At 43.3% G+C, this 14,516-nt stretch overlaps 1 protein-coding gene across 1 annotated transcript in view; it reads left to right on the top strand.

Annotated features, from left to right (window-relative positions):
- The window catches only part of robo1 (roundabout, axon guidance receptor, homolog 1), a gene marked incomplete at its 5' end in the record, with an annotated part of 222,044 nt that overhangs the window by 98,717 nt on the left and 108,811 nt on the right, over positions 1–14,516 (top strand). Inside the window, one exon of the mRNA XM_080460331.1 lies at positions 8,144–8,470. Within this exon, the coding sequence (XP_080316457.1) occupies positions 8,144–8,470 (327 nt within the window). The remainder of the gene's footprint in view (positions 1–8,143; positions 8,471–14,516) is intronic.

Raw genomic sequence — 14,516 nt, 5'->3', positions numbered from 1 at the left:
AAGGAAACATTAAGCAGATTTATTTACATGAACCTCTTGGTGCTGTTTTCACCTGAGGATTTTGCTAATGCACACATTTACCAAACATTTCCTTTTCAATGTGCTAAAGACATTTTTTTGTCCAAACCTAATTTTGTAAATCTCTTGAGGGGTTCATGTCTAGACGCTCACAATCTGTTGGCATTGAGTTAGCCTAAGAAACAGCCTATAATTAAAAGGTTCTGGTGGCATGAGGAAGTCTTAATAATGAGGATGATGATGGTGATAATGATAAACATAACATTTTCAAATCATTTTGACAAACATGTTGAATTAGTCTTTAAATATAATGCACATTATATGATTTAAACAAATACCAAGTATAACCTGATAACCTTCCGAAGGAATGTTATGTGCTCCAAAAGAATTACATGTAATAGAAAAGTGGCATTAATCCAGATAATATAAATCAAAGTGCTCAGCAACATTTCAGCTAATCTGTGTAAAACGATATCAAACAGCTCCATTGTTTTCTGAGGTTGTGTTTCATCCTCTGCGCTTTGCCTGGTTTACTCTCAATGCAGTCAGTTATCATGCATGATGTGAAATCACGCCAACATGTGATGACCCTATACTGCCTGTGCAAGAAACATATTTCAGCATACTTCAACACAAATGCTCGTAGTACCAGCAATCCTTCTGAATACATACAAATTAGTCTTTGTATGGATAGAAATTGGGAAGCTCTTGGAGGATGGAGTGAGCAGTGGGATCTTCACTGTCCCCTGTTGGGAAATAAATGTAGCAGTGTATTCAATTACCCCTGCTTCTCTATCCTGCTGGTATAGAATGCTGTGATGCATCACTGGGATCGTGCTGGTCAAACCTCATTTAAACTGGTGATGTCAGAAAACAAAAACAAGGAGTAATTGCCTGCTCTCACTCCTTTGTGCTTTTCTTCAGTAATCTCTTCAAACTGAAAGACTTGACTGAGCTGCATACAAAAGGCTTTCCCATTAGATGGTCTGAGCATGGGGTTTGATATTTATTACGGACTCTGTTTCTGAGGTTTCTGCTCTGCTGAGTGAATGACGTCTACGATGGTGTTCATGAGACGTATGGGCTAGATCTTCTTTCCTGTTCACACCTATGGGGTCAACCCCACACACACACACACACACACACACACACACACACACACACACACACACACACACACACACACACACACACACACACACACACACACACACACACACACACACACACACACACGCGCACACACACACGCACACACACACACACACACACACACACACACACACACACACACACACACACACACACACACACACACACACACACACACACACACACACAGACACACACACACACGCACACACACTGACTTTTTGCTTGCATCCACCCTGCTCTGTTCAGCCCATCTGCCTGGTCTCCAGAGCCAATTTGACAGGCAGCTTCCTAACAAGCATCCCAGTCTTTTCCACTAGATTTCCTCCTTGTCCCAGTGAATTGGTATAATAAAAGATAGGAATTGCACGTACCTTGCAGGAATGAATTCGACCCTCATGGACTTCTGCAGAATTTGACAGCTTGTGTTTGCGTCTGATGACATTCACTGGAGCAGATTGGCATCAGGAGTAGCTACAACTCATCCACAATTGTGTCCCCTGGGTTTCTGTGGAAAATTCATTTCTCCGTAATATATTTCCCCTTTGTCATATATATATTTTTTCACTTTCACTGTCTCTGACAGCCTCTAAGAAAAATTAGTTTGGATGTTTAAATTGAGAAAGTCAGTGTTTGATATTGATAAATGCAATTAAAGTATTCATCTATTATTAACTCCCTCACCAGATTTATTGTCTTCAATTGACTTATGAGGCGTTTCGTGGGCATCAGGAGTCCTTTATTATACTTGCGATCATGCCTGGTTTCTTCCGAATGTGTCAGGTTTACGAACAGCCTGGAGCTGAAGTGGAAATACTGCTGCTATTATCTTAGATTTAGATTTGGGGCCTCCACAGCAGGATGGGCCCCTGCCTCCCAAAGGAGCACTCTCATTGCACCATCTTACTCACAACCTGGGCTGCCTTGCCGCGAGAAAAGCTTGGATGTGTTTCCCAGCTGACACAGTCAGGAACTGGGTCTGGTGCTGCAGGCCCGGAGCCCTCCGCTGGTTTATGTACTGATGAGCCGTCAGTGTCTGTATCCAAGAGCCCTGAAGCTTGTGATAGTAACCCGAGCCTCGTTGCAAAGGAAGCTGCTTGTTTTTGGTATCATCAGCAAACTTGAATAACAAGAGGCTTATTGAAAAAGAAAAAAATAAACTCAACAGAGTTAGAGACTTGCACTTCACCAGTTAAGGGTATTTAACAAGTCATCAATTGTGTTTTTAAACTGCGTATTTCCCTTCCCTTTGTCTGATATCCAATTAGGAAACTGAATGGATAAATAGTGGCAGGATCAATCAGAGTCAAAACAGTGGGAGTGGGAGTTTCAATGAAGTTGTTTATCTTAGCCTCTAATTACTAAAGCTCTGTGTTGTGTTGACATTGCAGTTTGCAGAAGCCATATTTCACTCTATTATCAACAGGACTGTTAATAATACTCTGAAAGTATTGAATGAATTTATTTAACAGCCAATTAAAATAAACAATCAAACTGTGTAGTGTTGGGTTGTAGGCTGTGTGGAAACTTGTTGGTAATCATTTTCAAGTTTGTTCGGATTAAAAAAATAACAAAAGACAATTTGGACAGAGCTGCTATTTTTGAGGAATTGATATCTATTCTGAAGCACTGCTGTGTAGTATATCGAGGTAACTGTACCCTGTTTTGTTTGGTAAATGGAGACAAAGAGATGTGGAGAGAAAGGGGCCATAAAGATATCCATCATCCCCCTCGATCACCCTGCCTCTGCATCTCCACACACACACACACACGCACACACACGCACACACACACGCGCACACACACACACACACACACACACACACACACACACACACACACACACACACACACACACACACACACACACACACACACACACGGGGCTCTAATCCTGCCTCTTAGGAGTGTAAATGATAGCCTTGTGTAACATTAAAAACAGGGCTGATCTGATGCAAGTGGCAAAGTCATTCATGCAGCACATTCCAGGGTGGGATTCTGAGGTTGAAATGGTGAAAGGTTCCGTTTCACTTTCCTGTTAATGTCATCTGATCAGCAGGAGTACAGTACCTTGGCTTTTCTCTCTGTTTCCGTCTCTCCCTTCTTATCTCTGCCCTCGCTCTCCCTTATCTCCTCTAATTCAACAGAAAAGGCTGCCTTTTCTTGTGCGTTCAGTCATTTATTGGCCCGGCCCCCGTCCCGAGCAGGCATGGCTCCAGTCTCCGCCTGGCTACCCCAAGGGACACACCCTCTGCTCTTATCTCTGTCATAAATCCCTCTTAAGTCCCCTAATCACAGATTAATGGGGCTGTAGATAGAGAGTGCCCTACTGTGCTTGGCCTTTCTTATCAGAGATCCATATTCTATATCCTTGCTATTGCTCAACTGGACATTTGATACAGGGAGTAATGATACAGCTCAAGCTGCCGCAACACCTCTTAATTTCCGTGTCTGCATTGATTGCATGGATTCTGCGACCTTGAGCAGACTTATGGGTGAAATTTCAATTCATCACAATGCTTTACCACATTTCTCATGCGTGTAATAAAATCCGGTCTTAATTCAAATTGAATTTTTTACGGCAAGATTTACATTTAATGTCCTAGTAATGTGAAGTTGTTTTGTCATTCAGGGAAAGTAGACACATTATCCCATCTCTCTGCCTCCTGGGATCACAGTGACAACAGATCTAAATTGCCTCAGTGTCCTTCTCCCCTGTGATTTCTCTGGATAAAGAAGTCGTGCCTGGCTCTCCTCCTCTTCCTCACACTGCCAAGATAGTGGCCATGGAAAAGTACGACAAGACACAGAGGCAGGTTTATTTTTTAGGTTAGAGAAAGCACTGGACCTGAACTGATTACTGCAGCTCCGTGATTGGTTTTGGTCGCTTCTTTGGCCTGCCTTTTTGCTTCCCACTATCTTCCTGTCCTCTGTAATGAACTTACTCGCTGTAGAGTGATTAGTAATAAAAATGCTGTACACATGATGTAGCCTGTGGGCGAACAGAGGCTTTTAATTGCAAAGGGCAAAAGTGCTGTGTTTAAGGAGTGACCCTGGGTCTGACAGGGCAAACCCCGCCTGGTTTCATCTTGACCTGAGGCTACTCACAGTCAAGGTTGCTGGACAGACTTCTCTGCGTTCAGTCGGAAGAGTTACATTGATTACTACCTCAGAGCCATGTTAGCTTCACCACACCGAAAAGCTGAGGCTGTTTGCATTGGATAAATAATCTCCATTACATTCTGCCACAACTCATGTTGAATTAGACTTGTTTGTTAGTGTCATAGCAATAGTTTAAATAATTTACTCCGATAAAGTGCAATGCAAAATGAGTCCCATTCTCAGTAGGTCGCATTACAATGTTTGCATGACAAGCAGCAGTCTGGCTTTCATGCGTACAATAGTTTCTATCAGATTGAGGAGGAATCTCTATCCTGTGGAGTATAAATTTACAGTATATGAACACATAAAACAGGGTGAAAATCAAGTCCAGCTCCAAGACATGAGATCGATACAATGCTGCTCACCATAATATCAATATATGGTACATACGACGTGATCTCACGTTGAGCAGAAGGACTTTGGCTTCTTGAGAAGCATCAAAAACGTCTTCATCGTGTCATATTTGCTGATGATTGAAGAGCATCTAGATCTGAGACTGAGCAAATGCCCAGAGGCCTTCATGAATCTTAGTATGCACACGGTATATGGGTCAGTGTCTAGGTCTGGACTCTTGTGTTGGCTGTGTGGATGTGTCTGGGGCTTTTCAATTTAATGCGAGTCGTTGCTGTTGGGCTTTGTTGTTCATTACCAAGATTGCTTTGAGAAGTGAGAAAAGTCACTGGGAGTTGTTGGTTTTCTTAATTACCTCCACAGTGAGCAAAGTCTCCCTCAAGCATCGTTTAACTTTGTGTATGCGCAAGTGAGCGAACGCAAGTAAATGAGAGAGAAAAAGCACAGAGAGCTCCACCAAGTGAGAGGGTTGAGGGAGAAGGAGAATCTTGCCTCAGGCACCAATCGATCAGATCCTTGCAGTAGAAGTCCCAGCTTCCCTTTGGTGAGGCTGTGTATTGCATTAGCTCATCTCACATTCTCTGTCTGGAAGCAAAGAGGGGGGGGGAAGAGGGGGATAGAAAATAGGAGAGAGGGTGGTTGAAAGCAGCAGAGGAGAAGGAAGGGCAGTGCTTTGAAATAAAGGGAGGGCTGGATGACTCAAAGTGAAGAGAGAAAGAGACGATGAGCAGCATAGTTTAGTTGTGAAGTGTACACTCTGCTTCTCTCTTCTTTCTGCCTCAGATTTTGTCGTGTGTGCGTGGCAGGAGCAAGGTTAGCTCGCCAGCCATCTACTTAATGCACGCACCTGTGGAGGTACATGTGAGCGTACAGTCTATGACAGAATAGTCTGACTTTCTCCCCTGGTGAGGGGTAATGGAGCTGAAGTAACATGGGTCACTCAGTGTCTGTGGGGATCAGCAGACCAAAGCCTGCTCATACACACACACACACACACACACACACACACACACACACACACACACACACACACACACACACACACACACACACACACACACACACACACACACACACACACACACACACTAGCATTCTGTAACTGATTCCTGCTGGAACCCACTCACACCCCATCTCAGGAATCACATACACGGCATACTCATTTAGGTGTTGCATGAATTGCTGAATATTTATTAATCAGCCTCTCTATATCAGGGAACAGTGTATATTGTATTATCCACGCGCATGTTAATCATGATCTGTGTATTCAACTACAGTAAACAGTCCCTGATCAAACACAGCACCCGCCCTCTGTACAGCTCTTGTCACAGTGGGCTACATCTAAATAGTTAATGGTTCCTCCATAAAACCCCAAACTTCAGCTCCTTACAAATTAGAGAGGAGCTATCTGAATCAGGAAGGGCACGGGCAAAGCAGATAGCGGCGCAGCTCTTCAAAGTCCTCTTTAATAAAACATATTATCCTGCTGCCTTGTCTGGGTAAGGGAGGTTGGTGGGAGTGGTTCTGTCGCGGCATTGAACAGTGTTAGCTCAGCTCTGTGCTCGACGTTGCCCCGCCAAAGGACTGGGCTTGGTTAGCATACGGTCGAAAGGTTCAAAAGCCTGCGATGGGAACAGGTTACAGATTGGGGTTAATTAGCCTGGTAGTGGTTCATTCAGCGCCGGTCGCAAAAAAGCAAGGATATGTATTTTTTATAAACTTCCTTCAATGCTAGATATTAGACTAATTCATTCTTGCTGAAGGCTTGATACGTTGCTCTCTAATTCTCCATCTGTTTCTCTGTGTCTCTGAGAAATGCTTTAATCTAAAGATATGTTTTTTTATACCCACATATTGCTTCAGAATTACAGGGATTTCTGTTAAATAAAATAAAATAAACAACAACACAGTAACTGAACGGCTTCAGTGCAATTGCTCTAAACAGACTAATTATTACTGGCAAATGCTGAATGTAGTTTTGTGTGACATTTCAGTTTTGCACTAAGTCAGTAGTATTCCACATCGTACAGAAGTTTTGTGATTACTTATGATGTATGAAAGTTAACTCAATTGATATGAGCTCAAACGTTTCTTATTCCTGTAATACTTGTTTCATAATCGTGGCAACTGTGAGTGGTCCAGTTTCTTACAAGTGGTTTGTAAAGAGTATGTTCAGCTTGCACACTCGAAGCAAAGTCCAAGAGCATAATTCTCATGTCTCATGAAAACCGGTGTTTGCGTAGATTTTGTTTATGGTTTCAGCATGTAATTAGTTACAGGTGTAGTAAATTCATTCTGTGAGTCAACCATTTTATACAAAAGTTCCAACTGCGATAAGTGTTGGTCTGTTTCTGATTATTGCAATCAATAAAGTGATTTCTATAAAAGAGTGAGTTCAATCCTTGCTTGTCATGAGCATTAGTTTCAGGAATGCCTTGAGAAGACTTGTAATCACGATGCCCTTCATCAGAGTGCTAGATTAATTATATTCCATTGACCACACCACACATTCACGTGGAAGTGATTAATCTTTCCACATAGCTGTCGGTAATTATGCTGACTTCACCCAAAAAATGTGGCGACCAGAGGAAGATGCCTCCTCAGCACCAGACTCGGCGGGGTAATGGGGGATGGGTGCATGGCACATGTACGAGGCAGTGTAGCAAGTTCACGGGATGGTGGGTAAATTAATTGCAGGCCTGCGCCTCCAATTAGACTCGACTCTCTTTAATTGGTGCTGAATGGGCTCCAAAGACCTATGCTGGGAGATACGCTGGAGCGGGAAGAGCTCTTTCTCTCTCGCTCACATGCACACACTTGTGTGAAGGCACACAAAGCATCCGCAGCAATCAAGTTCCACCCCTCAGAAATTAACAACAGGAAGCTAATTTGCATGTAAAGCAGGTTTGATAGCCACAGCTGACTGGTCAGAGAGCAATAGTAATGACCATAGATAGGGATGGGGTGTTAACCCCCCTGGCAGTGCCGTTGGTGCTGCTGATGTCTGTGCAGCCTTTCCTAAGTAAAGTCTCTTTTCGTCCCCATTCTTTGTGAGGAAGCAATGCAGGGCACTTTTATCTTATCTCTTATCACTTAATTTCCTATTACCTTCAAGGTGTGTCATAATCTTGTTTATGGTTGCCTTCTTCTTTCTGTTGTGCTCTTTGATCTAAGAAATGACAGAGTCATCTTTACTGGAGCAGGATGTGAGTGTAATGAAAGGGTGACGAGTTCATGTGCTCTTTGCTGCTTGTGTTTGCACTGCCACTTTTTTACTGAAATAAATAAATACATTTTATGAATTAATTTATTACTATTGTGCATGTTGGATCCCACAGGGGATGTGCAAAGATTAGATAGTAGAACAGCACTGAACAAGGCACAATTCGCAAAGATCTGGGAAGCCTATGCACCATATCATTTGATAACAGGAGAACTACATTTTTTCATTTCTTCTCAGGATCTCGTCTGCGCCAAGAGGACACACCACCCCGGATCGTGGAGCACCCATCTGACCTGATTGTTTCCAAAGGCGAGCCCGCCACTCTCAACTGTAAAGCAGAGGGGTGGCCGACCCCGACTGTGGAGTGGTACAAGGATGGCGAGCGTGTGGAGACCGATAGGGACAATTACCGCTCTCAGCGAATGCTGCTGCCCACCGGCTCGCTCTTCTTCCTACGCATCGTTCATGGACGTCGGAGCAAACCAGACGAAGGGTCTTATGTCTGTGTTGCTCGCAACTACCTGGGAGAGGCCGTGAGTCACAACGCTTCGCTGGAAGTAGCCAGTAAGTGCAGCATGTCATCCTATTTCTTCTCCGTCTCTTCTGTGGATTTCAATGGCAGCATTTGGGTTCAGATGTAGCTGAATAGCAGGCTCCAGTTTCTTCCAATGTTTCTGTGGTCAATGTGTTCATTGAGTTGGATAATCTCTAAGGAGATGGGCAGGATGTGTTTGGCCCAGCAGCCTCCGTAGGCCTGTGGAGCCTTGGGGGAGAAGTGGCCTGATCATTCCGGGGTGAATGATTCTGTAAAGGGCCCTTGGTAGGTGGTCAGGATCTACAATAGGAACAAAGCCCTTTCTGTTTTGGCCCAGTTTCTACTTTTTGTCAGAGAGATAGATATGAGGTTTAATATTGCAAGGAATGCAATCATTGCATCTGTGTTTAGTCATCTTTTAATGAAGTGTTATCCCACTCATTTCACTGGAGTATATCAGAGATGCCAAATACTGTCTTCGACACTCATGCAGTGACTGACTAGCCTTGATGTAAAGTGGATTTAAGCATCTCTGGGGTTAACAAGCAGACTTTGAGACATTTTAGCAAGGATAATATTTAGCACTCTCTGGGCTTTCAATATAGGAGAATAAAACAATCTTTCTCAATATGTGATCCTTTTTGGGGGGGATATGGGATCTGTGTTGACATATTTGTACCCGTAATTCTTTTTTAAAGTTTGCTTTGCTTGTTGGAGAGGGCAACTATTCAGATATGTGATCTCTTTGCTCTCTCGACTGGCTGAGACTGAATGCTGTGGAGGAGCGCTCGGATATCAACTGCTCCTCCAGCATGCCCAGAGGCTGTCACCAGCCCGCTCACTGTAATCTAATCAAGATGGGGGAAGAAAAAAGTGTGTGTGTGTGTGTGTGTGTGTGTGTGTGTGTGTGTGTGTGTGTGTGTGTGTGTGTGTGTGTGTGTGTGTGTGTGTGTGTGTGTGTGTGTGTGTGTGTGTGTGTGTGTGTGTGTGTGTGTGTATGTGCGTGCATGCATGCTTGAATCTGTGCATGAATGTGAGTGTGTGAAGGGTTACCGGGCTGGGCTTGATGGCCTGCTGACTGTTTCAGGATAATGATCTTCTTGGTTCGGAGTGTCAGAGTGTCGCTTTTCACTGCACACTTCTGCAGCACAGTGGTATAGTGGTTAGCATTGTCACCTCACCGCTTGAATCCCTGGTTTGCATCGGATGGCCGATAGAGCATGTAGTGTGTGGAGTTTGCATGTTTTTGTCCTGTGCCTGTGGCGTGTATTTGAAGCGTGCAGAATGGGAGAGATTTGGGTTTAAGTCCTGGTCAACCAGTGAGCCTGGTTTTCTTCTTCTTTTGCGCTGCTTCAGTTCACAGTGTTTGTTATGGGAAAGAGTGCCCCAAGTGAGCAGCTGCTATAACTGCATGACCTTGTCGTAGCACTTTGGTCCGCTTTCAGAAGTGCAGTATAAAAGGGAACCGGACTAAATAATGGTGTAAAAGTTTTCCTTATTCTCCACCCTATGAATGTACCCTGCTAAATATCAGACCTGATTCACCTTCTCACAAACCTAAATTGTATAAAGCAGCTATAGAAGATGAATAAATAAATTAATATTTCTAAGACAAAATATCTCCACTGTTACTGCTGTTTTTCTGTTTTCCATCTGTACTGATGTGTACAAAGCCAAAAGGACCTTCAGAGTCCTCTTGATCAGTTTTATTTTGTTTTTGACCTGATACCAATTTTGTTTCAGTTTGTCAGTCAGTAAAACTCTTTAGGAATTCAGCAATTCAGCAGTGGTCAAGATGAAGCCTTGTCCTCATGTGTCCAGTTTTATATATTGTATTTTCTCAGCCATGCTTGGCAGCAGTAAAATGGCAATTCTGCACAATTTAACAAAAATGTGTGAGCATACGAGTTTGGCAGGTTTGCACATTTCCATAGTACTAAAAATATTTCACCCTTGTAGTGGACGATATGGGGTGTTTATTTCTGCTGTGGCTTTTTTTTATATAGAAAAACAAGACATTTGGTGGAAAAATGAGGAGCAGAGTATCAATGGCTCGGGATCAAGCTTGTGCTGCTTATTCTGTATAAGGTTCAAACAGACCCGTAATGACAAGCCACTGCGCTCCAGCCTTTTCGCTCTCCTCCTCGGTGAGCTGCTGTCTCTCGCTCGCTCCTCTCTGCAGCTCCTGCCTTAACTACATATAATTATGTTGTCGGAGCAACCGGGATGGGAAGCCGGCAGTCGAGAAAAAAGGAGGCCAAGAAACCCTGAGACTTCTTTACCAGGCTACATTTAAACTTCAGATAAAAAACTACAAGCCATAAATGTGACTCAGGAGAGTATCATGAAGTTTCAGAGCACTTTATATTTCTACTTGTGATTAAAGATGTTCCTTGGACTGATAACGTTATAAGCCGAACATTGTAAGCTTGGATGGTGTCGAAGAAGGAAGTCATGGTTTTAATTCTGTTTACTTTTCCTTACTCTCCCTCTGTAACATTTTTACTTCAAAAGCTTAAAATCACCCCTTTTTTTTCGAAATGTTATTTTAAGAAACTGGCCGTTTTACAGTTTCCCAGCGACGGTTAACATAATCCATGTTTCAACAAGTTGTGTTTTGCCAGGCTAGGAGAGCTAACCCAGTTTGTTTGGTTTATCATTAACCACATGTACAGCACAGCCCTCAATCTCTTAAACCCAAGCCGGGGCTAATGCATTTACCACCAATCCTGTTTATCTTGTGTATTCAAACAAAGCTTTAGGAAAGACAGTTACAAAGCAATGTGCTTAGTTTCATTTAGCTATTAGTAACTGAAATATGGGAACAGTGAGATGGGTGAGCAGGAGACTGTACGCTCTGTGATAAAACACAGCAGATTATTTTGGCCAATGCACTGCAGAAGACCTTGAGAGGCTCTATGAATAGCTTGTTTCCCTTTTCCTGAGTGCGGAGATAGTAAAGTGAGGTAATGGACGGCACACTGCTCCACTTGAGCAGGCGATAACCTCAGGGCCCGCTGTCTAGTGGCCTGGCCGACTGCACAGGACTGACCGCACCGGTTTGGCTCTGGGCCTCATGTCCACACACAGATTCCTTTCTCCAGAGGCAGGGTTTACTTTCTACAGCCACTAACAACAGAAGCAAAGGGATGTTTACTTCAGTTTGGACCATTGCATATAATTCCCCTCCGCCAAGTTTATCTCAACATCCCATTGATTTCAAGGCTGCTGTGGATTCTCTGTCACCATGTGCAGCCAGCTGGACTTGCTGCCTCTCTGATTAGCAACAGAGTTCATCCTGACAGATTTTGGGCCATGCCTCAGGGTCATCTGCACACTGGAAGACCGTTGGTTGCCATGTGCCAGTTTGAAGGGAGCAGCGTCACCTCCCACTGATGTGACAACTGGCCTGTGTCTGATGCAGGACATCTCATGTACCACATCTGCCAACTGTCAAAGAGTTTATATCGTACATTTGAGCTCAGTACTCCTAACCCACAATATTTCAGTTTACATTATTTCAAGGTCTCATATTGTGCAAAATTCCTTACAGTAATATTTGTCCCCATAATCTGTGTACGAGGCCCCAGAAGTAAAGAAAGTCTGTCATCTCTTTCACTTGCTTGCTCAACTTTTTCGCGAACGTGTGCTCATACAGGCGATTCAGAGATTTTTTCTTGATGATATCATGTGGCGAGGACCCCCGGCTAGCTCATTTGGCAGAGCACTGGCTGAAAATTCTGGATCAAAGATGTATTTGGGAAATATACTTTGAATATAAAGTTGTTGGAACTCCAACACCTATGGGAAGTTGTTGAAAAACTCTCCATTATCCCTCCAATGCTAATCACTGAACTGGTACAAGCACACTGACTGAAAGTGTCATTTCTTTAGAGTAAATATTTATTGTCATGGTCTTCAGTTTTTATGTTGTGTTTTTCATGGTGCCTCGTACTTTTTGACCTCCATTTTCATCTCAGCAGATATTAAGAAGTTGTCAATGTAAAATGAGACTATGTGGTGAAGTGAAAGGAGGGCCAAAGAAAATTTGTAGTAACCGAGAACAAGAGAGCATGAGCACAACTAAACCCCAGCAGAAGCAGCAGTGAGTGTGTTGGCAGGATGCCATAGGACTGGAGGCGACGTGTGTTGCAGCTCTGTGGCAGTTATTTGTCTCAGGGAGGTTCAGAGCAAATTGTTGCAAACGGCACAGCGAGGGTCCGCTTCATGAGTCAACATGCAGCTGAAGGCATGGGCTCAGCTACAGACGCTCCTTGGCCTCCACTCCAGTCTGTTTCATGTTGGTCTGCTGACCTCTTCTACAATCGCAAAGTCCAGTGTGTGTGTGTGTGTGTGTGTGTGTGTGTGTGTGTGTGTGTGTGTGTGTGTGTGGGTGTGTGTGTGTTTGTGTGTTTGTGCCAAGCTCACTTACCTACAAAGAGTCTGAGTTTCATATTAGTGTAATAAGTTTTACTTGCACGTCTATGGTTATGAAACAGATTCTTTTGGACAAATTCAACAAATCATGGTTTTGTTTTGTTTTTCTTGTTCTGGATAGTTTCTGGGTGTGTGATGTTGTTCAAGCCTATTTTTGTCCCATGCTGTTATTCTTAAAACTACAGCACATTGGAAACTTCTGGCTACTGTCAAATTGCTCTCCCAACAGCACAGAGGTGTCAGCTTTGTGTTCTCTGCCAGGAAGACATTTCAACACGTGCATTTTAATTAGTTTTCCTTGTATCCAAAGAGTAAAGTTTATCATACATGTTGCATGTGTTCTGTTGAAATAAGCATCTACAGCACTTCAGGCAGTTTGCATAAATCAATGCAATCCATGTAATTAAACACGGAGGATCCATTTCCAGTGGTTAGTTGATACCTAAATGCCATTCTGAGAGGAGAATGTTAGCGATGAACAAAGATTCAAAACAGTGCGGTGTTTCTGATAGCATGCTGGTTCCTGGACATATAGCTTAAGGTTTGATAATGTTGACTACATATGTGATTGACATATCCTGGCAAATATTGGCTGACAGAACTGACCCAAAATATAGTTGTCACTCCCTGCAGTCAGAGCTGCCTGGAGAGATGGGAAAAAGATGCTTGTGTCTCTTTCAGTCATGTTTAAATGTGTCAAATGTCACAGTGAATTTGGGCTTTTTGGAACATGTTTTTCACAAACATGCATGCTGTGCCTCATCCTTGCACACACACACACACACACACACACACACACACACACACACACACACACACACACACACACACACACACACACACACACACACACACACACACACACACACACACACACACACACACACACACACACACACACACACACACACGCATCCTTCCCTCCCCCACCAGAACTAATACTGCTGGCAACATGAGAGGCCAAGCGCTGAAAATGCTCACCACAGGAAAGAGAGGAGTAGGAGGAGATAAGAGCCAGAACTGAGATGCAGGACAGCTTTTTAACTGCGTTTTTATGCGCTTTGTGTTGTTTTACAGCAGACACTGGCACTAAGCCTAAAGACTTCACACATCCTGCAGAGTGAGAGAATCTTGTATGAATGGATTGGTTTGCACAGAAATCAGGTCTTCGATAGAAAAGGAATCGGAGCGTCTGTGCATTTGAAGAGTGCACCACTGTGTGTCTACATTCATATTGGATTCCATCAATCTGCCAGTGTGTGTCTACACTAGTCTGGTGAACAATATTGAGTTGAGTGTTAAAAAGAATTAAATAAAAAATAGACTACATGAGATTAAAGGGCAGGTGTACAGACATGGTAAAGAAGCTGCTCAAAGCCCCGTCAATCACTCAATGCTCCAACCATCTCTGACAGCCTGCTGGGCCAGGGAAGACAAGAGAGACATGTCCTGCAAAAGTACACCAAAAACCCTTTCATCCCTCCTTCTGTCTCACTCCTAGAGGAAAACAAAGCAGGGCTCTGTAAACAGAGCAGTTATTTACAGGCTGTCAAAAGTAGGATTTAGAGAGAAATTAATTCACAAAAACAAACATACAGCTTTAGCAAAAAGCATGGCTTTTAATGGTGACATGAAAGT

The sequence above is a fragment of the Lipophrys pholis genome, assembly GCF_963383615.2.
Source record: "Lipophrys pholis genome assembly, chromosome: 3".
Classification (NCBI taxonomy): domain Eukaryota; kingdom Metazoa; phylum Chordata; class Actinopteri; order Blenniiformes; family Blenniidae; genus Lipophrys; species Lipophrys pholis.
Note: the sequence above shows the minus strand (reverse complement) of the source record. Positions and strands in the feature narration are given on the sequence as shown.